Source organism: Mastigoproctus giganteus, chromosome 12 (genome assembly GCF_048544385.1).
Source record: "Mastigoproctus giganteus isolate SK-2022 chromosome 12, ASM4854438v1, whole genome shotgun sequence".
Lineage (NCBI taxonomy): Eukaryota > Metazoa > Arthropoda > Arachnida > Uropygi > Thelyphonidae > Mastigoproctus > Mastigoproctus giganteus.
The window spans coordinates 48,318,086-48,343,158 of record NC_143586.1 but is presented as its reverse complement, the minus strand read 5'-3'; the positions used below and the strand labels follow the sequence as shown (position 1 = coordinate 48,343,158).

At 38.9% G+C, this 25,073-nt stretch overlaps 1 protein-coding gene across 2 annotated transcripts in view; it reads right to left on the bottom strand.

The window, feature by feature from the left end:
* Window positions 1-24,674, bottom strand: part of mRpL11 (mitochondrial ribosomal protein L11) — a 37,384-nt gene extending 12,710 nt beyond the window's left edge. Inside the window, exons 1-2 of one of the 2 annotated variants that reach the window (XM_090386087.1) lie at window positions 24,433-24,674; window positions 449-544 (exon numbers count right to left, since the gene is read on the bottom strand). In XM_090386087.1, the coding sequence (XP_090242213.1) occupies window positions 449-544; window positions 24,433-24,570 (234 nt within the window). In that variant the 5' untranslated portion in view covers window positions 24,571-24,674. The remainder of the gene's footprint in view (window positions 1-448; window positions 545-24,432) is intronic. The other variant, XM_090386088.1, reaches the window with a different exon arrangement.
* Window positions 24,675-25,073: the final 399 nt, after the last annotated feature.

Genomic DNA, 25,073 nt, shown 5'->3' with positions numbered 1-25,073 from the left:
TATTTTATAAATAATGTATCTACCTATCTGTGAATTACACCTACTGATTTAAATGTGATTTGTATGATTTACACGCATTCATCATTTGTAATTAGATTTACATTATACTGTATATATAACAAAATAAGATTTATCTTGATGGCTGTGAAGCTGTCACCACTTTTATTTTAAGTATTATTGAATAAATGAAATGAAAGTATTTTATTTTCTTATTAAATAATTGATTTATATTTAAAATTCATTAAAAAATTAATGATTGATAATTACCCTAGTTATTTGTAATCCCCCCCCCCCACACACACTTCCTAACAATATGGCCATAAACATTAGTATGAGGCCACTACAAGTTTTCCCTGGTAAGAACTTTTGACCCAGTCCTGCCTCTGTCTACATAAAATCAAAAGGAAATTGGATACTTGAAGGAAAATAAAATAGGATTCATACTTACATTAACAGAAATTATGCAAGGAAGAGGTAGACCTTCTTTGATATTAGCAGTTTTTTCATTAAATTCTTTACAAAACTGTGCAACATTTATTCCTCTCTGTTTCAAAAAAAAAAAAAAAAAAATTAATGACCTTGAAAAACAATATTCTTATAATTAACATTAGATTACATTTAAAGTTTCTGGGTTGTGCATGGGACACAAGCCACATTGCAAACAAAGAATGTAATGTTTCCTCTGATTCAACTGTAAAAAAAAAAACTTGTGGAATCCACAATCTCTAAGAGTGCTATAAAGCAATTGGTTTATGGGACTTCAGTACAGAAGCACTGTCACAAAGAAGATAGATGTTGTATGTTCTGTTCCTTTATGAACTGCTTAAATTTTTGAGAACAGAAGCATAACAAATGTGATTATTTTCTTATGTGGCATAAGAAAATAATCACATAAGAAAATAAAAAATAATTCTTTCCATAATCCAAAAACTTCCATCTGGTGCTGTGGAAGTCAGCAGTCTAAATAAACTTAAGGAAGAATTAGAAAAATTATTAGAAAGGATGGATAGATGAGGTGGGTATTTTTTTTTGCTGATTCTGCATAAGCTTGTTTCCTTATATCATTAACCACTCGTGAAGGTATTCACAATGAGTGGTTATGCTTTACAACGTCATCAACTTTTGCCCCTGACAGACATACCCTGGTCCTATTCCATCTATCCTTTTTACACAATATATTCCCCGTCTCCCTGACAATGGAGTCGCCGACGATAACTAACCCCTGTGGGACCAGCGCATTCTGCCTTGGAGATTGCCGCTGTGTTGCCTGATACCCAGGAGTGAGCTCTGGTGTTGAGTTGGGCAGCTGAGAGTTTGACGGGCCCCTCTTATTAATTTCTTCGAGGGCATCTACCCTACACCTCAAGCTGTCATAGATGCCTATCAGAACGCTGAACTGATGCAGTGGCGGATTTCTGCACAGGGACACAAGGCGCGTGCTGTTTGTTTGTTATTTGGTTTTTAGGAGCATTAGCAACTAAGGCCATATTGCTCCGGGATATGCGGTGGTCATTCCCTGACCTTTCTGCATCCTCCGTATTTGGTGGTGATGGGCTCGAACCCTGGTCTAATCAAGAAGTGTGTGCTACACACTGCTGCTCCTTCCCACCTGGCTACGGAGGCGCGCGCCTGGGGCCTCTTAAATAGAGGGGGCCTCAAATCTCAGGTCTCAAAAAAAAAAATAATAAAATTGTTTCATTTTTAATTTTTACACTCATCATTATTACCGTTACTGAATAAAACTATAATTTAATATGAGAAGTTAGTAAACTCTTATGCGAATATCCCTTCATATTATATGAAATATCTATGCGAACTATGTGAATCTGAAGTAGAATACGTATTATCATTAATGCTTAATTGTGCCATTTTTTCATTTAAACATTAGTTAAAATATGTATGAAAGAATTGCGCAACCAAAATGATTAAAACCAAAACACCAAATCTAGAGCGCGTGCTATAGTAAAAATGTGTACGTAGAATGCACACTGTAGTGGTACTGAAAATATTTAGAGGGGGCCTCAAAATTGAATTGCGCCTGGGGCCTCTCAAGTGCTAAATCTGCCACTGAGCTGATGCCTAATTTCTAGACACTGTGCACCTGGCACACACAAAGACATCCTCCTTGGCTAGATGATGTTCCACTCCAGAGAGTTCAGCAAACATTTCACAAGTTGCACATTTTTTAGGCTGTTATGCGCTGGAGATTCCCCCCCCCTCAGTTCTCCCCTGAGTCACAGCACTCCTGCCACTTTGTGCCCGTTGCTTTTCTGCTCTAGTCTGGGGCATGATATTTTAAATTAATAACATCAACAAATTTAATTAATTAATTGTCAATACTACACTATCTAATAGAATACTAAATGCAGGGATACGAATTAGACTATATAATTTTACGTTACAGCTACCTAGTTACCACAATTAAAAATTTGAATTCCCTGCCACTCTATACAAAAACAATGGCTGCAAGATTCGAACGAAACAACGGTTTTATGTATATTAAGTAGTAATCTACAAAAACTCTATCTAAATTAAAATAAAAATAACCAGCATATCTAGAACTATATGGCTACTTATAAATTTCAATATAAAATAACAATTAGGTAAATAAAATGGCAAACATCACTTTTTCGGAGCCTGTAATTCACAGCTGTAATTTTAAAGAGTCAGCGCCCTCTTTAAAATTGCCTGATGCTATCGAGGCAGTGTTAGGTGGGTCAGAAAACTGCTAGTTTGGGGGGATTCACAGACTAAAAGGTTAAAAGCAGCTGCAGCCAGAGGTGAAGGTGATTCTTGCACTACTTCTCTTAGAATAAGCAGCGGCGTGGAGCGAAGGGTGTTGGGGGTTTCAAGGACTGATGGCAGTTATCGTGAAACAGGTGGGTATATAGGATGTGTTAGGTTAACTAATAATAAGAATAAGTACATGTATACTTGCATGTATCCCAATGCTAGAAGTATAGTAAATAAATTTGATGAATTTGAAGTGTTGGTCAAGACATCAAAGGCGGATATTGTTGGAATAGCAGAGACGTGGTGTCACACAGATATAAGGAATGCAGAACTAGAATTTGGGGAGTACAATGTGTACAGAAAGGATAGACAGGTTAGAAAGGGAGGAGGTGTTATGCTGTTAATTAAGAAAAACAAAATCAAAAGAAGTGCATCCAGTTGTTATAGATGAACAGTACACTGTTGAGTCAGTTTGGTGTGGCATAAGCACTGCAAAAGCAAACATAGAGTAGGAGTGTGTTATAGGCATAATGACTCGAATGAGTACAATGAACAGTTGTACAGAGAAATAGAGTGGGCTAGTAAATCAGAATGTCTTATAATGGGGGATTTTAACTTCCCAGATATAGACTGGAACTTATGGGTTGGTCACTCGCACACTAGTAAGACTTTTGTGGATTTATTGGATGATTGTTTTCTGCAGCAGCATGTTCGAGAGGCAACCAGAGAGGGTAATACTCTGGTTATCAGCAGTGATTATTCGTGTATTAAGAATTTGCAGATAAAGGAATCATTAGGTGGCAGTGATCACGGTGTACTGATGTGGGATTTACTTAAAGATATAATTACCATCAGGGGTAAAGGAAGGGGTTTTTGCTTCCATAAAGGTGACTACAGTGGTCTCAGACAGTTTTAAAATTCTGTACAGTGGTACCAACTGATGATGTTACCAACAGCAAATTCTAAGTGGGAAGCATTCAAGGAATTAATAGTGGAAGCTACTAAACGTTTCATACCTATTAAGAAATATTGTTCAAGGTTTAGGCTTAAATGGTTGTCAAATGAACTAATGAGACTCGTGGAGGAGAAGAAAAATGCATGGGATGCATATAAATTATCAGGCGACACAGAAGCCTATGATATATATAAGCTAACCCCAGGGGCTCACATCTGGTGAGTACGGGCTTGGATGGAATCTATCCAGTTATATTAAAGGAGGCGGCAAAGGAAGTAAGCAAACCCTTAGCCATAATTATGAGAGCATCCTTGGACTCAGGGGAGGTCCCCACGGACTGAAGATATGCAAATGTGTCCCCAATTCACAAAGGGGGATCGAAGGGTGACGTGAGTAATTACAGACCAATTAGTTTAACTTCTGTTCCGGGTAAAATAATGGAGTCACTGGTTAAAGATGCATTGCAGGATCATCTAGACAAGACTGCAGCAATAATTCAGACACAGCATGGGTTTGTTAAGGAAAAGTCTTGTCTGACAAATTTGATTGGTTATTATGACGTGGTTACAAAGGAACTGGATGCAAAAAATAATTTTGATATCATATACTTGGATTTCAGAAAAGCTTTTGACACTATTGCACATGGAAGACTACTGTATAAATTAGAGGAAAAAGGTATTAAGGGTAGGTTGCTACGATGGATAAAAAGATGGTTGAGTGGGAGAAGACAGAGGGTGGTAATCAATGGGATGGGTGCTGCTCTTCGTGGACTAATGTTATTAGTGGAGTCCCACAGGGTTCGGTGTTGGGTCCACTGCTGTTTTGTATATTTATCAATAATATGGATGAAGGTATATCAGGCTTAGTATGGAAGTTTGCAGATGATACAAAGGTTGGCAGGGTTGTTAATGACAGTAATGGCAGTGTGTTACTGCAAAAAGGATCTAGAAAATTTGGGCAGATGGGCTGAGAAGTGGCAACTGAAGTTTAACATTGAAAAATGCAAAGTATTGCATATGGGTAACAGTAACGCCAGAGAAACATACCAACTGTGTGGTACTACACTTAAAGTGGTAGAAAATGAAAAAGACTTGGGAGTAATTGTGCAGTCAGATATGAAGTTTTCTGAGCAATGCAGACAGGCTGCCAGGGCAAGTCATGGGGTGTTGTCAGTGATATATATAGGAATTTTTCTAGCAGGGAAAAGGAGGTGATTGTCCCTCTGTATAAGGCAGTACTCAAGGTCAGGCCACACCTTGAGTACTGCGTACAGGTCTGGAGGGCTCATTTTAGGAAGGATGTAGATTTGCTTGAGCGTGTACAGAGAAGGGCAACAAGATTGGTGAGGGGGAATGAAGGGATCCTCTTACCAGGAGAGGCTTAAGTTCTGCAAATTGCAGCAGCTGGAGACTAGGCATCTGTAAGGTGATCTGATTGAGGTGTATAAGGCCTTGAATGGGTTTGAGCACACTGAATGCTGATGGGATTCTTCCACTTGTTCAGATTACGAACCTAAGGGGACACAAATTGAAATTGAGGAAGGACAGATGTAGAATAGATGTGCGTAAATGTGGCTTTAGCCAGTGGGTGGTTAATTGCTGGAACAAACTTCCATCTGTCATTGTTGAAGTTGATAGGTTAAATAAATTTAAGGAGGAACTGGACAAATATTTAGAGGGGATTGTTTTGTAATTTTTTTTTTTTTTTGGCTGATGCTGCATAAGCTCATACACTTGCTTTCTTGCATCACATGCCACTACTACTACAATATGAGATAACTAAATGATGCGTTCATACTATGAGGGTGGTTCAATAAAGAATCGCCCTGACCTAGCTGGAGAGGTGCTAGCCTGTTGATTCTTGGCACAGGTTTTAGTCCTTCTCTACATGAGGAGTTATTAAGGTTTGAAAATGGCAGAAGGTTATCAAATTGTAGCAGGGTGCTTAATGATCTTGTAATAACTGAGAGCAAAGTGGAAAAGAAATTGTTGAAGTTAAACGTAAAAAAGCACCTGGGGTGGATGGGATCTATCCAGTTATATTAAAGGAGGCGGCAAAGCAACTAAGCAAACCCTTAGCCATAATTATGAGAGCATCCTTGGACTCAGGGGAGGTTCCCACGGACTGGAGATGTGCATATGTATCCCCAATTCACAAAGGGGGATCGAAGGGTGACACGAGTAATTACAGACCAGTTAGTTTAACTTCTGTTCTGGGTAAAATAATGGAGTCGCTGGTTAAAGATGCATTGCAGGATCATCTAGACAAGACTGCAGCAATAACTCAGACACAGCATGGGTTTGTTAAGGGAAAGTCTTGTCTGGCAAATTTGATAGGATATTATGATGTGGTTACAAAGGAACTGGATGCAAAAAATAATTTTGATATCATATATTTGGATTTCAAGAAAGCTTTTGACACTGTTGTGCATGGAAGACTATTGTACAAATTGGAGCAGAATGGTATTAAGGGTAAGTTGCTACAATGGATAAAAGGATGGTTAAGTGGGAGAAGACAGAGGGTGGTAATCGATGGGTGCTGCTCTTCTTGGACTAATGTTATTAGTGGAGTCCCACAGGGTTCGGTGTTAGATCCACTGTTGTTTTGTATATTTATCAATGATATTGATGAAGGTATATCAGGCTTAATGTCGAAGTTTGCAGATGATACAAAGGTTGGCAGGGTTGTTAATGACAGTAATGGCAGTGTGCTACTGCAACAGGATCTAGATAATTTGGGCAGATGGGCTAAGAAGTGGCAACCTTGACAAATGCATATGGGTAGAAGTAAGCCCAGAGAAACGTACCAACTGTGTGGTACTACGCTTAAGGTGGTAGAAAATGAAAAAGACCTGGGAGTAATTGTGCAGTCAGATATGAAGTTCTCTGAGCAATGTAGACAGGCTGCCAGGGCAGGTCATGGGGTTTTGTCAATGATATATAGGAATTTTGCTAGCAGTGAAAAGGAGGTGATTATCCCACTGTATAAGGCAATAGTCAGGCCACGCCTTGAGTACTGCGTACAGGTCTGGAAGCCTCATTTTAGGAAGGATGTAGATTTACTTGAGCATGTACAGAGAAGGGCAACAAGATTGGTGAGGGGAATGAAGGGCTCCTCTTACCAAGAGAGGCTTAAGTTCTGCAAATTGCAGTGGCTGGAGACTAGGCACCTGCACGGTGATCTGATTGACATATATAAGGCCTTGAATGGGTTGAGCATACTGAATTCTGATGGGATCCTTCCACTTGTTCAGATTACGAACCTAAGGGGGCATAAATTCAAATTAAGAAAAGACAGATGTAGAATAGATGTGCGGAAATTTGCCTTTAGCCAGCGGGTGGTTAATTGCTGGAACAAACTTCCATCTGTTGTTGTGGAAGTTGATAGGTTGAATAAATTTAAGGAGGAACTGGACAGGCATTTGGAGGGAATGGTGTGATTTTTTTTTTTTTTGGCTGATGCTGCATAAGCTCATACGTTTGCTTTCTTGCATCATATGCCACTACTACTACTAGCCACCGTGCAGATTTACAAATTTTTCCCATCGATGGATGAGGCTATGGATACAGTTTTTGTAGAAATGGTGAGGTTGGTCTTTGAACCATGACTCTGTTGCAGAAATGAGTGTCTCGTCGTCAGGGAAGTGGGTCCCCCAAAAAAATGACTTGAGGAAAGGAAACAAGGAGTCTGATGGTGCAAGATCGGGTGAGTAGGCTGGATGGGGCAGTATTTCATATACACAAGTGGCCGCTTGTGTTGTTGCAATTTCAGAAGTGTGAACTGGGGCATTGTCTTGAAGCATTCTCACACCTTTGGACAGCATGCCATGCCTACATGTTTTGATTTTCTCCTGTAATTTTGTAAGTTGGCATAATAGGCACCTGTAATTGTTCTACTTTAGGCAGGTAATCAGTCATTATTACACCTTTCTCATCCCAAAACACTGTCAGCAAGACCTTTCCTGCTGATGCTGGACCCCTTGCCTTCTTGGGGGGGGGACCATGATGTCGCCATTCCATGGACTGTTTTTTACTTTCAGGGTCAAAATGGGGTATCCAACTTTCATCCTGAGTGATTAGACAAGAGAAAAAGCCTTCCTCATTTTTTTTTGGCACAGGGCTAACAACTCTTGTGATTTCTGTTGTCGATCAGCCTTCTGGAAACCAGTCAATAATCGGGGAATCCATCTTGCACTCAATTTCCGTAAATGGAGTTGGTCACGAAGGACTGTTTCAACAGAGCCCACACTAATCTTCACCTCCTGGGACAATTCACGCACAGATATCCAGTGATCTTCCATGATTAACGACTCCACTTTTCTGATCGTGCTGTCATCAATGGCTGAATGGGGACAACCTGGAATGGGCTCAGTTCTACCAATGTCCGACCACACCTAAACTGTCTATGCCAGTGCTTCACAATGCCAAAAACACGATGACTGCTGTATGTAAGGATGAAGCCATTACATAGGCTTCATCCTTACATACAGCAGTCATTTCCTCGGATTTCTTTAGGAGATTTTCCCTTCAAGAGCAGATACCAGATTACAGCTCTGGCTTCAACATGATGCTACTTCGTCACACATTCAGCTCTGTAAGAGAAAAACAAATTAAGACACAGGGCTGAAATTTTACACCTTTAGTACAGAGATATGTATGATGCTACACACAAAATATCATGACTTTGTGATATGTGGAAGTAGGTGAGGGCGATTCTTTACTGAACCACCCTCATACCTTGGTAGTAGAAATGATGTTTGTGCAGTAACCATGCATAAACCAACTCCCCCATTTAAACTGTTCAGAGCCAAAGTAAAAAACTGTGGTTTCCAGAAGGGGCAACATCAACAAATATAGCTTTCATGAATAACTTGTGGTCCATTCCCTTCTTTTCTCAAAAACACGATGCCAAATGCTCCAATTTCATGACTTCCCCATTTTCCTTTTGGTTGGCTACTTTAAATCTCTTCTGTAATTCAGTGTATTTAGGGTGGAACTGTGAAAATAAGATGCAGAAATTTATACGATTAGGATAAAACTAGTTTGTTTTTTATATATATCAAGTATATTTCTAGTCAGGGTAGATAATGTACTGAATGCCCTCTTATACAAATTACTGTTAATAGACTGAAGTCACCCACTAATTCACCAAGAAATGGCAACTATTTTGCTTTAACTGTTGAGACTGATGGCTGAATGGCATACCGAACTCAAAAACTGTAGTTGGGGTAATAAAGCAAAATTCTTCCTTTCTATTTTGCAGCAGTGGTATTAGTTTCAGGCAGGAATACTTCCCTGGAAAGGCATCGGCATTGTTAGACAAAAATCTCAGGAACAGAGGTTTGTATATATACACACTATCACGTGTCATGTAGGACTCTTCTAAGAACAATCTTACATGACACGGCAACTGCAGAATAATTCTTTTACATAGTTCATAAAGCTTTACCTATTAAGGCACAGCTGGTTGACAACAGGTGGAATGAAGAAGGCACCAAATATATAGACTAGCCATCTTGTCATTCTGATTTTAATACAACTGAACGTGCACAAAATACAAACATAACACTACACCACCTATGACACGCCAGTGGCCAAAAGTGCCTCTCCAACTACTCAATGTTAGTCAGTAACTTGATTAATTCACTGCTAGAAAGGTGCAAAAACATATCAGGTGATGTAATAGTGGCAGGTCCTCACACACAACACACACACTAGGATACACCTCCATGACAATTACTATTGATTATGTAATTTTTCTCTGGAGATGTTTATGCATCTTTGTAGCACTGAATTTGTCAGATTACGACTAATTCAATGCTATTAAATTCAATTTATCACCTTCTTCTGCAACAATCACTTTGTTTTACACACACCCAAATGCTTGTGCAGTGATAATGTTGCAATATGAGATGATGAACAGAACAAAATCTTATAAAAATATAACCACAAATGAAACAATCCCACACAGAACAACTTTGTCAGTGGTGTGAACTTTGCATCTGAAAAGTCCTGGCACAGATTAGCATTAGCATTAGCATTAGCATTAGTAGAGGCATTTGATGCAAGAAAGCAAGCTTATGCAGCATCAGCCAAAAAAAAAAAAAAAAAAAAAAGTAACATAAATAAATAAAAATAACCACTTCCACTTCACCCCTCTGTTCGTTCGAAATACCTGTCCAGCTGAGCCTTAAACTTATTTAGGCTATCAACTTCCACGACAAGGGATGGAAGTCTGTTCCACCCACCAACCACCCGCTGGCTAAAGGCAAATTTCCGCACATCTATCCTACATCTGTCTTTCCTCAATTTGAATTTATGCCCTCTCAGGTGATTTTTCTGAGCTAGAGGAAGAATCCCATCAGCATTGAGCATGCTCAAACCATTCAAGGCTTTGTACACCTCTATCAGATCACCCCGCTGGTGCCTAGTTTCCAGACACTGTAATTTGCAAAACTTAAGCCTTTCTTCGTAAGAGAACCCCTTTGTCCCATTCACCAATCTAGTTGCCCTTCTCTGTACTCGTTCCAGCAGCTCTACATCCTTCCTGAAATGAGGCCTCCAGGCCTGTATACAGTACTCTAGGTGTGGCCTGACCATTGCCTTATACAAGGGAATAATCACCTCCTTATCCCTGCTAGAAAAATTCCTATATATCATTGACAATACACCATGAGCTACTCTTGCAGCTCGTCTGCACTGCTCAGAGAACTTCATATCTGCCTGCACCACCACCCCCAGGTCCCTTTCATTCTCTACCACTGTCAGTGTAGTACCACAGAGTTGATACGTTGCTCTGGGGTTGCTGTTTCCCATATGTAGTACTTTACATTTGTCAATGTTAAACTTCATTTGCCACCTCGAAGCCCATCTGCTCAACCTTTCCAAATCCTGTTGCAGCAGCATAGTGTCAGTAGTGTCCTTGACAACCCTGCCAACCTTCGTATCGTCTGCAAACTTGGACATTAAGCCTGATATACCATCATCAATATCATTTATAAATACAGAAAACAATAAAGGCCCCAATACTGAACCCTGAGGGACTCCACTAATAACATTAGTCCACGATGAGCAGTGTCCATTGATTACCACTCTCTGTCTTCTCCCCCTCAACCACCCCTTTATCCATAGCAGCAACTTGCCTCCAATGCCACACTGCTCCAATTTGTGCAGCAGTCTTCCATGTGCAACAGTATCAAAAGCCTTTCTAAGATCCAAGTATATAATATCAAAGTTATTCCCTGCATCCAGTTCTTTTGTGACTGCATCATAGTATCCAATCAAATTGGTCAGGCAAGACTTCCCCTTAACAAAACCATGCTGTGTCCTAGCTATAACTGAAGTCTTGTCTAGATGATCCTGCAGTGCTTCTTTCACCAGTGCCTCCATTAATTTTCCGGGAACAGAAGTTAAACTCACAGGTCTATAATTACTTGTGTCAGCCTTTGATCCCCCTTTGTGAATTGGGGTCACATTTGCACATCTCCAGTCAATGGGTACCTCCCCTGAGTCCAAGGAAGCTCTCATAATTATGGCTAAGGGTTTGCTTACCTCCTTTGCTGCCTCCTTTAATATAACTGGATAGATCCCATCCACCCCAGGTGCCTTTCTTGTGTTTATCTTCAACAATTTCTCCTCCACTTTGCTCTCAGTTATTACAAGATTCTCTAGCTTACTGCTAGAGTTGAATACACCTCTGGCATTCCCCTCGCTGAATAACTCCTCATGTGTGAATGTCGATGCAAAATATTCATTTAGTTTGTTAGCTACCCGAGCAGGGTCATCAACAGTTGACCCATCGATCTCAAGTGGACCAATCTGATTCATCCCCTTCCTTCTAGAGTTTACATAAGTAAAGAACTCTTTGCTGTTTTTCTTCGCATCCCTTGCCAAGGATCTCTCGTAATCTGCCTTCGCCTGCCTAACCTCCTTTGTAACTTGGTTACAGATCAACTTGTATCTATCATAGGCATCCGTGTCACGTGTTAATTTGTATGTATCCCATGCATTTTTCTTCTCTGCCATATGCCTCATTAGTTCATCTGACAACCATTTAGGCCTAAACCTTGAACAATATTTCTTAGTTGGTATGTAAAGCCTAGTAGCTTCCACAATAAGTTCTTTGAATGCTTCCCATTTTGAATTTGCTGTTGGCAATATCATCAGTTGATCCCACTGTATAGAATTTAAATACTGTCTCAGTCCATTGTAGTCGCCTTTACGAAAGCAATACCCCTTCCCTTTACCCCTAATGGTAGTTACCTCTTTGAGTAACTCCCACTTCAGCACACTGTGATCACTGCCACCAAGTGGTTCATTTATCTGCAGATTCTTAATGCATGAAGAATCACTACTGATAATCAAATCAAGAGTATTACTCCCTCTAGTTGCCTCCCGAACATGCTGATGTAGAAAACAATCATCCAATAAATCCACAAAAGCCTTGCTACTGTGTGAGTGACCAGCCCCCAAATTCCAGTCAATATCTGGGAAATTAAAATCCCCCATTATAAGACTCTCTGATTTACTGGCCCACTCTATTTCTCCGAACAGTTCTTTATTATACTCATCAGAGTCATTAGGCCTATAGCACACTCCTACTCTCAATTTGATCTCCCAATGCTTATGTCACACCAAACTGACTCGACACTGCACTGTCCAGCGATGTCGACTGGCTTCACTTCCTTGGATTTTATGTGTTTTTTAACTAATAGCATAACCCCTCCTCCCTTCCTATCCTGTCTATCCTTTCTGTAGACATTGTACTCCCCAAATTCCAGTTCTGCATTTCTTATATCTGTGTGACACCACGTCTCTGAAATCCCCACAATATCTGCCTTTGATGTTTTGAGCAATACCTCAAATTCATCAAATTTATTTACTAAACTCCTAGCATTGGTGTACACACAAGTATACATGCACCTGTTCTTTTTCTTAGCTACCCTAACACAACCCATGTGTTTACTTGTACCCCAATGATTCCCAGCAGTCTCTGAAATATCCTGCATCTTATTTTCCAGGCTGCGGCTCATTCCAATAGAAGCAGTGCAAGAATCACTTTCACCTCTGCCAGTGGCTACTGTTAATCTATTAGTCCTTGTATCCCCCCAATCTAGCAGTTTTCCGACCCACCTAACATTGCCTCGATAGCATCAGCAAACATTCTTGCACCCTTTCTATTTAAGTGTATCCCATCCCTGTAGAAGCAGTCTCTCCTGTTAACAAGTACAGACCAGGCTGAAAAAAATTCTACCCCTTGAGCCCTGCACAATCTTTCCAGGGCCGAATTGATTGACAGGGCTCTCATCATATACTCCCTCCTATCGTGTCTGGGCAGAATTGCAGACACTTTCAATTTCAACCCTAATTCACGGCTTTTTTTCATCAGTGACCTGTACTTGTCAAGTAATTCCGCCGGTCTCCTACTCTTAATGTCATTAGTGCCAACGTGTACAACTATATCACCTTTTGTGCCCTTAAAAGATGATATCCGCTCTACAACGTCATCAACTTTTGCCCCTGGCAGACATACCCTGGTCCTATTCCACCTATCCTTTTTACAAAGCATGTTTCCCGTTTCCCTGACAATAGAGTCACCAACAACTACTAGTTCCTTTGGGACCAGCGCATTCTGCCTTGGGGGTTGCCGCTGTGTTCCGCGATGACCAAGTGCAAGCTCTGGCATTGGTGTGGGCAGCTGAGAGCTTGATGGGCCCCTCACTTGTAATCCTTCGAGGGCATCCACCCTATCCTTCAAGCTCTCATATAGGCCCATAACAACGCTGAGTTGTCGCCTTATCTCCTTACACTCCTTGCATCGCACACACACAAAGACATCCCCCATGGCAGTATCATGTCCCATACTTGACTGCTCCGCAATGAAATGGTCATCTTCAATATTCAGCATACTATAAATAACAAAACAGATAACTGGAAATAATGACACGTGTGTCAACAATATACTTCAAGTTTTACAGCTGCTGTATGTACATGGTAAGCCTTTGAAATCACTGAAGAAGTGGCAAGAAAATACCAAAAAATGTCTGACTCCATTATGCACATATTTACAAATCAGAAATAAACAATTAAACCAATGTAGGTTTGAGTGCTTCATTATCTTCAAATAACACAGTTTACCTATGCACCATGCTGTTCAAGGAATATTTAAACTAAATAAGGTTACTAAAAAAAAAAATTCTTTTTATGAAAACTTGTGAAAGATGTGCAAGATTTACCAAAATTAGCATTTTCATAGTTTTGTTTAATGTAGTGCAATAATGTGACAACTTCTGCCAGGGGCAACAGTTGATGATGTTGTAGAGTAGATATCTTTTAAGGGCACAAAAGGTGATATTGTTGTACATGTTGGCACTAATGACCTTAAGAGTAAGAGATCTGCAGATTCACTTAAAAAGTAAAGGTCAATATTGAAAAAAAGTCGCGAGCTAGGGTTGAATTTGAAAGTGTTTGCAATTCTGTCCAGACACATGATAGGAGGGAGTATATGATGAGAGCTTTGGCCCTGGGGAAATTGTGCACAGCTCACGGGGTAGATTTTTTTCGGTATGGTCTGTGCTTGCTAACAGGCAGTGATGTATTTGGGTCAGAATGCACCAGAACAGCGTTCTGGAACTTTCTTCTAAATGTCATAATAGGAAATCATTAAATTTATACACCTAATATTATGACACAATACCATAATCAAAGAGGAGGGAGAAATATCTATTTTACCCATTGCTACTAAAATATATATATATTAATAGTAATCTTTAAAATTAATAGATTTCTTTAAAAACAAAAATTAAATTTCACAATGAAATTTGAATGTTTCTTACTAAAGTACAATGTGTTAGATAAAGAGATCCAATGAATGAGATATACTGTGATGCGTGAAAATGCTGCATTTTGATTCACCATGAGCTGAATGCTAGAACTGGTTGTTCTATGAACCGTGAGTCTGAAGTCTGACTCAATTACTGTACAGTTGATGTAGTGGCATTATCATATAGTCTTCTGGAGAACGAGTGTTCCGATACTATTTTTTTAGCAATACACCTCCTAACAGGAGAGAGTGCTTCTACAGGAATAGGATACACTTAAATAGAAAGGGTGCAAGGATATTTGCTGATGCTATCGAGGCAGTGTTAAGTGGGTGGGAAAACTGTTAGAGTTGGGGGGGGGGGGATTCACAGACTAAAAGATTAACAGTAGCTGCAAGCAGAGACAAAAGCGATTCTTGCACTGCTTCTATTGTAATGAGCAGCAGCCTAAAGAGCAAGTTGCTCTTTAGGCTGCTGGTAACTAAGAGTAAAAATAGGTGCATGTAACTTGCATGCACACCAATACTAGAAGTATAGTAAATAAATTTGATGAAGTTGAAGTGCTAATCAAGGCATCAAAGGCAGATATTGTTGGGATATTTGAAACAGTGTCACACAGATATAAGCAGTGCAGAATTGGAATTTGGGGAGTACAATGTGTACAGAAAGGACAGACGGGGTAGGAAAGGAGGAGGAGTTATGCTGTTAGTTAAGAAACAAAATCTAACTAAGTGCAACCAGTTGACATGTGTGGATAGAGCAATGTTGAGTCAGTTTGGTGTGACAAACACTGGGAAAGGGAGAGTAGGAGTGTGCAGTGGTAAGCTATAGTGGGCTAGCGAGAGCCCACTGTTATTTTTTTTGAAAATTTGCGAGCCCATTGTTGAGATGATTATTTATTTTACAAATGAAATCTTGAGTGCAATTATTCAGTATCCAGAGCCAAAAGTATGGTGGAGCAAGTGGGGCCGCATCCCCAGCATTTTAATGGTGCAATCAATCAGTTATGTATTTTAAAATTGCTTCATTTTTGATTTAATTACAGTCAGACCTATGTTTAACGAACTTATTTATAGTGAATTTTTTTTAAATTCCCCTTGGCAATTACATTAAAATAGTTTCCGTTGAACAAAGAAAATTTCCATATAACAACGAATTAGGGGAGAGAACTTTGTATGCACTGTTCTCACCTCTGGCCTTTAGGTAATTTAGGTAATTAGATAGCGCAAATTAAGGGTGAAAAGGATTACCATTTCACAATGTTAGTGATGTCCCTACACCTATGCAGGCATACCGAGAAAGTCGATATGCTTTCCATAGCCAGTCAGAGGATTAAGAAGATTTCCGACACGGATAATAGCCTCTGGTCAACCCGAGTTGTGGTTCCCTTTTACTCCGACAAACAGGCATATGTTTTTCGGAGAAGTGAGTGATCCACACCTTCCAGTAAATTTCTCTGTCTATGTTTACATGGTCACAGTAGGCACCTCGGTAGCCAGGTGGGAAGGAGCAGCAGTGTGTAGCACACACTTCTTGATTAGACCGGGGTTTGAGCCTGTCACCACCAAATACGGAGGATGCGGAAAAGTCAGGGAATGACCACTGCATATTCCCGGAGCAATATGGCCTTAGTTGCTAATGCTCCTAAAAACCAAATAACAACAACAACATGGTCACAGTAGCTAAATATCCAAGTAATTCCAACAGTTTGCACAGTATTCAAAGAACTAGTGACAGTAGCAACGTAGAGGGGAGTGGGGGATTGCAGCAACTAAGATATTATATAAACTTTACGAAGATGAAATTTTGGCAGATTTTGAAATTTCGTCGAGGCTTTCACTGTATAGAAAATGTTCTAAGATATAATGACATACAGGCAATGATTTAAAAAAAAACCGCATGCATTATATCACCAATCTCCAAAAAACCAGTGCAAATTAAGGATGATTGCTAAAGAACTTGATGTGGAAACTATAAAGATCAGTTGTGTGTTCGGCTACAATGAGCAGCTTGTAGCTGGCAGATGGCAATAGCAGGTTAAGGGAATTAACCTGCCTTGTGCAAACATTTTAAATCAGAAGTTAAATATTCCGGATTATTAAATCGACTTTTAAATCTGGAATTTCTTAACCATTTAGCACTAATGAACAACATCCTGCAGGAGCTCTCTTACCTTTCAGAACCACTATGGTAAAAGCAGATAAATTAATTATTCGAACTATCAATGCTATTGCTAATTTGAAAAATTCTGAAGGAAATTATGAAGCTAAAATTGAGAGCATGTTGAAGTGGAAAGAATTTGAAGGAATCAAAATTGAAAGTAAGAACACATTTTAAAAAATTAACTTGTGACAAGTTATTAAATGCATTGTTTTATCCTTAAAGGATAAGTTATTAATGCAACTGAGTGATTTTAAATTAAATAAAGAAAATGATACCATTGAAAGAAATTTTAAACATATGCTACTGGAAATCGTGGAATGTGAAAGAACTTTCGTCTCAGTGGCAAGACGTTGAAAACTGAATAAGAAATTTGTTTTCTGATAAAATATAAAATAAAAATTAATGATTTTAAAGATTTTGTCAAAGACAGTTTAACTTTAAAATTGAGTGAAATTCCCTTTTCAATTAAGAAAGCGAGAAATATCTTTGAAACCATTGCAATTAGCATTGCTGAAGCTGAGAGAGATTTCAGCGTAATGAATAATATTGTGTGAATGAATGAATAATTGACAATTAAACACGTTGCAAATTAAAATGACCATACATCTAAATGGAAAATCATTAGTTCAATTTGATCTGAATTGTTACGTCAAATCATTCCTCTGTAATCATTGCTCAACTATTGAGCAAAGCAGAAGATTGACAACAAATATCAATAAAGAAATAAGTTGTATATGTTTATGTAATATTTTTATATTGTGGAATTTTTTGTATTTCATGCTTTTTTTTATCATGAAAAATATGTATCCATTATACAGTATTTCACTAGTTCTAAAAAATAATAAAAAAGTTGCATGTCTGCCGAGCATGCGAAGTAGATGGTTTTAAGTGAAACATCTTTCTCGTTTCTTTTAGATATTTTGATTTGTATATATTGATTATGAAATAAAAGAGCTTTTGTATTGTAAATATTTTATTGATCATTCACAAATTTCCATAATTTCTGGAAGACAATATACAATGGATTTATGATAACTAATGTATCACTTGCTACTGCAACATATATAAATGTCTCTGAAAACAGCATCAATTGAGGTACCCGATCTTAGTTGAAATGAAATGTTAGGTTCGGGGCACCTAACAATGAAATGTTAGGTGCCCCAAACAGCTGTGTATGTGAAAATATGTGACAAAAAAAAAATTGGCGACAAATCTTTGTATCGTTGCAGTCGTATGACAAATACTTGCAATCATACTTACTCCAGTAGTAACTCAGAAAGTATGATTGTGACATCATACTATTCAAAAATTCTAAAAAGTTAGAACTTGAAATATCCTACTGGTCACAAAAAATGTCATGTGCTCTGATGATACTAGTAAGTGCCCCACACAGATTAGTGGAGTGAGCATGGGAAGTGCCTCTGCCGGACACTGCGGATGACATCACTTCCGTGACGAATCAGATTTACTAAGTAGGTAACCCCACCCTCAAAGGATGTTTCATCAAAAAGTTGGCAAAAGTGCGAGCCCATTGTTAAAATATTCACAGATTACCACTGGGAGTGTGTTATAGGCCTAATGACTCTGATGAGTATAACAAACAATTGTGCAGAGAAATAGTGGGCCAGTAAATCAGAATGTCTTGTAATGGGAAATTATAACTTTCCAGATATTGAGTGATACTTGTGGATTGGTCACTCACACACTAGCAAGACTTTTGTGGATTTATTGGAGGATTATTTTCTATAGCAACATGTTTGAGGGGCAACCAAAGGGAGTAATACTCTTGATCTGATTATCAGCAGTAATGATGAATGCATTAGGAATTTGCAGATAAAGGAACCACTAGGTGACAGTGATCACAGTCTACTGATGTGGGATTTACTTAAAGATGTAACTACCATCAAGGGTAAAGGGAATGGTTTTTGTTTTCATAAAGGTGACTACAGTGGTCTCAGGCAGTTTTTGAATTCTATACAGTGAGATCAACTGGAGACGTTAAAAACAGTGAATTCTAAATGGGAGGCCTTCGGGGAATTAAACTTGGAAACTACTAGGCTTTTCATACCAACTAAGGAATACTGTTCAAGACTTAGGCCAAATGGATGTCAGATGAACTGAGGCTCGTGGCAGAGAACAAAAATGCATGGGATGCATATGAATTAGCAGGTGACACAGAAGCCTATGGCAGATATAAGCTAGTCTGTAATCAAGTCACAAAGAAGGTTAGGCAAGCGAAGGCTGATTATGAGAAATACTTGGCAAAGTATACAAAGAAAAACAACAAAGACTTCTTTACTTATGTAAACTCTAGAAGGAAGGGGAATCAGATTGGTCCACTTGATGTTGGTGGTTTGACTGTTGATGATCCTGCTCAGATAGCTGACAAACAATGAGTATTTTGCATCTACATTCACACATGAGAAATTCCGTAAGGAAGGGGAGGACAGAAGTTTACTAAATTCTAACAGGGAGCTAAATGATTTTGTAATAACAGAGAGCAAAGTGGAGAAGAAATTATTGAAGGTAAACATAAAAAAGGCACCTGGGGCAGATGAAATGTATTCAGTTATATTGAAGGAGGCAGTGAGGGATATAAGCAAACCCGTGACCATAATTATGAGAGCATCCTTAGATTCAGGGGAGGTTTCTATGGAATGGAGATGTGCAAATGTATCCCCAATTCACAAAGGGGGATTCAAAGGGTGACACAAATAATTATAGACTTGTTAGTTTTTCTGTTCTGGGGAAAATAATGGAGTCACTGGTTAAAGAAGTGATGCAAGATCACCTAGACTAGACTGCAGTAATAGTTCAGACACAGCATGGGTTTGAAAAGTGGAAGTCTTGTCTGACCAATTTGATTGGATACTATGATGTGGTCACAAAGGATGCAAAAAATAATTTTAATATCATATACTTGGATTTCAGGAAAGCCTTTGATACTGTTGCACGTGGAAGACTGCTGAAAAAATTGTAGCAGTATGGCATTAAGGGCAAGTTGCTGCAATGGATAAAGGGATGGTTGAGTGGGAGATGGACTAATAGACTAATGTTTTTAGTGGAGTCCCCCAGGGTTTGGTACTGGGCCCATTGTTGTTTTGTGTATTTATTATACTGAAGTTTAATATTGACAAATGCAAAGTACTGCATATGGGCAACAGTAACCCAAGAGAAATGTATCAACTGTGTGGTACTACACTCAGGGAGGTGGGAAATGAAAAAGACCTCAGGGTAATTGTTCAGTCAGATATTAAGTTCTTCTGAGCAGTGCAGATGGGCTGCCAGAGCAGATCATAGAGTTTTGTCAATGTCTAAAAATATATAAATTCATACACCGACCATTGAATAAAATTTAAAATTTAATATGACTACAATCTTTACACAAAAATATTTACAATAAACTATTACGGAATACTAAAAACTGTAATAAAAGATCATTTACAATAAAATTTGCTAAAATATAAAACATTAAAAGCGCTAAAAACCTGAAGCTTTCGGGAGCGTCAGCTCCCTTCTTCAACAGTGATATGACTTCCTGCAACATCTCCTTAAGTAGCAGGCTCACGGTACTTCCACACGTGGTATTTCTCCACGTGGTTCAATCGGCACATGGTCAGAACTGGAAGCGGAAATGTCTCGGGAACGTGGCAAAGAAAATCGTTCATCCGACCTTAATATAATTGTTTCAAAGATAGGATTAATACGTATACCTCTATCTCTATTCATTGTATTCCTACTGGATGAACTAATTCGTAAACCCTCGAGCCATTTACGCTCCCAGTATCCATGTGCACGATCCAAAATAATAGCGTCCTCCGGGGAGATTTGATGCTGCTTCTCCCAAAAATGTTCGGCCACAGCAGACTTGTTGTATTCAGCGGTTCTTATGGCATTTAAATGTTCCCCCAGACGATCCCTGAGCCGTCGTTTTGTTTCCCCCACATAACACTCCCCACAATCTGGGCATTCTATTCAATAAACAGTTTATAGAATAGAATGCCCGGATTGTGGGGAGTGTTATGTTGGGGAAACAAAACGACAGCTCAGGGATCGTCTGGGGGAACATTTAAATGCCATAAGAACCGCTGAATACAACAAGTCTGCTGTGGCCGAACAATTTTGGGAGAAGCAGCATCAAATCTCCCCGGAGGACGCTATTATTTTGGATCGTGCACATGGATACTGGGAGCGTAAATGGCTCGAGGGTTTACGAATTAGTTCATCCAGTAGGAATACAATGAATAGAGATAGAGGTATACGTATTAATCCTATCTTTGAAACAATTATATTAAGGTCGGATGAACGATTTTCTTTGCCACGTTCCCGAGACATTTCCGCTTCCAGTTCTGACCATGTGCCGATTGAACCACGTGGAGAAATACCACGTGTGGAAGTACCGTGAGCCTGCTACTTAAGGAGATGTTGCAGGAAGTCATATCACTGTTGAAGAAGGGAGCTGACGCTCCCGAAAGCTTCAGGTTTTTAGCGCTTTTAATGTTTTATATTTTAGCAAATTTTATTGTAAATGATCTTTTATTACAGTTTTTAGTATTCCGTAATAGTTTATTGTAAATATTTTTGTGTAAAGATTGTAGTCATATTAAATTTTAAATTTTATTCAATGGTCGGTGTATGAATCTATATATTTTTAGACATGAGTTTTCCCGACCTCAGAGGCCTCTTTCAGGATAGTTTTGTCAATGATATATAGGAATTTTGCTAGCAGAGACAAGGAGGTGATTATGCCTTTGTTTAAGGCAATGGTCAGGACACACCTTTAGTACTGTGTACAGGTCTGGATGCATCATTTTAGGAAGGATGTAGAGTTGCTATAACAAGTACAGAGAAGAGAAGAGCAGCAAGATTGGCAAGAGGAACAAAGGGGTTCTCTTACCAGGAGAGGCTTAAATTCTGTCAGTTGCTGCATCTGGAGACTAGGCACCTGCGAGGTGATCTGTTTGAAGTGTACAAGGCCTTGAATGGTTTGAGCAGGCTAAATGCTGATGGGATACTTCCACTTGCTGAGATTAAGAACCTGAGGGGGCATAAATTCAAACTGGGGAAAGACAGTTGTAGAACAGATGTGCAGAAATTTGCCTTTAGCCAGTGAGTAGCTGATTGCTGGAACAGACTTCCATCTGTTTTTGTGGAAGTTGACAGCTTAAATAAATTTAAGGCTGAACTAGACAAACATTTAGTGACTGGATGGGTGAAATGGAAAGTTTTTTTTTTTTTTTTTTGGCTGATGCTCTATAAGTTTGCTTTCTTGCATCATATGCCTCAATTAATGCTAAACTTGCTATAAAAGTTACTGAACTTGTCATATTAAAATAAACAGATTGGTTCAGAAAACTCAGTCTCAATGCAAAATACCTTGCCTCTACTTCATTCTCTCTCTTGCCTCAAGACTCTTTACATATCCTCTTGCACTACATTCAGTCCCCTAACCAATCCCATCAGGGCCACCTGGACCAGAACCCATTCCACTGACTATCAGACAGCATAAGCTCTCTTTCTCTCAACACTACCTCAGTGAACTCTCAGGAGGGCTGCCATCTGCAGCTGGCCTTTCATGCTCAGGATAAAAGTCTTCATCCTTACTTTCACTGTCATTATTTACACTGAGTATAGAATCTGACAAATGGCTGCCCTTTTGTACAGGGTGACCATTACATTAGACAAACACCATTTATTCCAGAGCTGCTCACATCCCATGTCTCTAGCTCTAATCAGAAGTGGAAAAAGTACACTGCATTTAAACATGTAAGTAAAGTCTCTAATATTTGGTTTAATCAACTTATTTCTGATCTGCCAAATCAATATTCTTGATCAGCTATATGAAGCTTCTAATAAGAAGAAAAAATAGATATTTCATTTTTCCCTAATTGGAAAGTCAAACCTTGTGACTACCTGCTCCCACGTCAGAGAGAAGGTAAATAACATCTTTAAATTATACCAAATCTCCCTTGCCAGATTTTAACTTCAGAAAAGATGCTTAATGGTTTCTTCTCTATCACTGCAGCTAGGATAAAGTTAGACCTTCCCTCGACCTTAATTGAAATGTTACTGCATCAACTGGGATAGGGCCAAATACCATCCTCAAAACAAATCCTTGTGGGATCAATAACCAAGGAACATGTTGATACTGATATATGGAGTAACACTTAGTTTATTTTTTCTTCAACAGTACAAACAATAACTTCATCAATGGGGAAATGCTATAATATTAGAAGTAGCACAATATCTTGGCAACTAGATGTAAAAGACTTAAATTAACATTTGAAAAAATAGTAAAAAGTTTATTTTTTTAAAATGGTATCTATCTCTTGTCTTCAACCATTAGTAGAGGCATATGATGCATGAAAGCAAGCTTATACAGCATCAGCCAATAAACAAAACAAAAAACTTCCATTTCACCCATCCATTTGCTCCAAAAGTTTGTCCAGTTTTTCCTTGAATTTACTTAACTTATCAACTTCCATCTATTATTGTGGAAGTTGATAGCTTAAAAAAATTCAAACAAGAACTGGACAAACTTTTAGAGCAAATGGATGGGTGAAATGAGAAGTGTATGTGTTTGGCTGATTCTGTATAAGCTTGCTTTCTTGCATCATATGCCTTACTAATACTTATGGCAAGAGTTCTATACCATTACAAAAAAATGAAACTTTTTACAACTTTTTTTGAAATGTTAATTTTATTATTATCAGCCACATGGTGCAAGGAAGCCTCAGGCTTATGCTGCACTGGCCAAAAAAAAAAAAAAAAACAATCCCAAATTACCCTGAAAGAGAGACAAGTAGAAAGGAATCACCAAGAAAGAGAAGAATGATGATATCCAGCTCAGGACCCTGGGTTTGCCAAGCCCATACTCACCAGATGTGAGCCCTTAGGATTTAAGTCTGTTTCATGAAGAAATAGCATAAGACTTAAAATATCTTTAAAATTACATCATAGCAAAGGCCACCTAATGTAGACTAACTCAATCATTGATAACTTTATTGAAGTAGTGCAATACTGAGGAAACTTGCTCTCTAAAGGCAACCAAATCATTAAGAAATGCAAAAAATCGTTCACTGTATGAAGTTATTTTGTCACTCTTCTAAAATGCCAATGCAAACAATCAATAACATTCAGTGATGAAGTGAATAAACAGACACCAATAAAAATGTATTTGCATAATCTACGGCTTTGTAACGTATCTAACATTTACCCTCTTTTCTATAACTGTCAATGGTCCTTCCCCCCCACCCCTTTCCACTTGATGTCCGTGCCGAGAAATTATTATTATTATTAATAGCCATATGGTATAAGGAAGCCTGAGGCTTATGCTGTACTAGACAAGAGAGAGAGAGAGACAAGTAAAAGGGAATCACCAAGATAGAGAAGAATGTTGATATCCACCTCAGGATCCTGGGTGTGCCAAGCCCATACTCACCAGATGTGAGCCCCAACTGCCCCCATCTCTCAACGCCCTGGTACGTGGGGTGGGAACGTAAGGAGAGTTTCAGACAATGGTGCGCCAGCGAGCTGTCGACTTATTGTCTCGACAAGCTCATTTACGCATAAGCAGTTTCCCATGCTTAAATCTGAGCCTGTAAACGATAAAATACTCACAATCAGAACATAAGTATTTTTATGTAATTATAATAAAAGTTCTACCAATTACACTGCCTTCATTTCGTTGCTTACTAAATTATTAATCAATACGAATCCTATACTGTCTATAATTCTTTATTTTAACGTAGTCGGTTCTTACTTGCCCAAGTTGCGGTCCTAGAGGTGGACCTGCTGCAGCCATTCCTGCAGGAATATGTACTGTTAATGGAGTAGTGTGAATAACCTGCGAAAGAGCTTTTTTAGCTAATTTTTTTAGCCTGGCAGCTGAGTGAGACATAATAATTACGATTAAACAGACTAAAATGTCAAAAATTCACAACGCAATCTGTAACGCACACTCAACCGTACAAGCACGTTGTGTAATCAGAAGTCATTACTAAAGAATTCCGACGGTGCTGCCCTCTCACCACAAAATATCAGTACCCTCAAATTTAAAAAGTATTCATTTAAAACAAAATCGTACTATAAACCAGCGGTTCTTTGCGCCCCCACTTAAAATATTTCACGACTTCACTCCCCTTTCCATATAATTAAAGTCATCAACCAAGTAAGCGATTTTTTAAAAAACAGTGCTAGATACAAACAACATGCGCTCCCAGAGTGCGCGTGCTACATTTTTGCCACACCTCAATTATAACGATAGTGGTGTGCGAAACTTAAGGACCAGTCAGGTTTTCACCTGCAGCTTCTCATTGGAGTGGCCTGAATATGGGAAAAGCATACCAAAGGAACCTCGTGAGGTTCAGAAATGATGAAGTAAACAAAACGGTACAGAGGGAC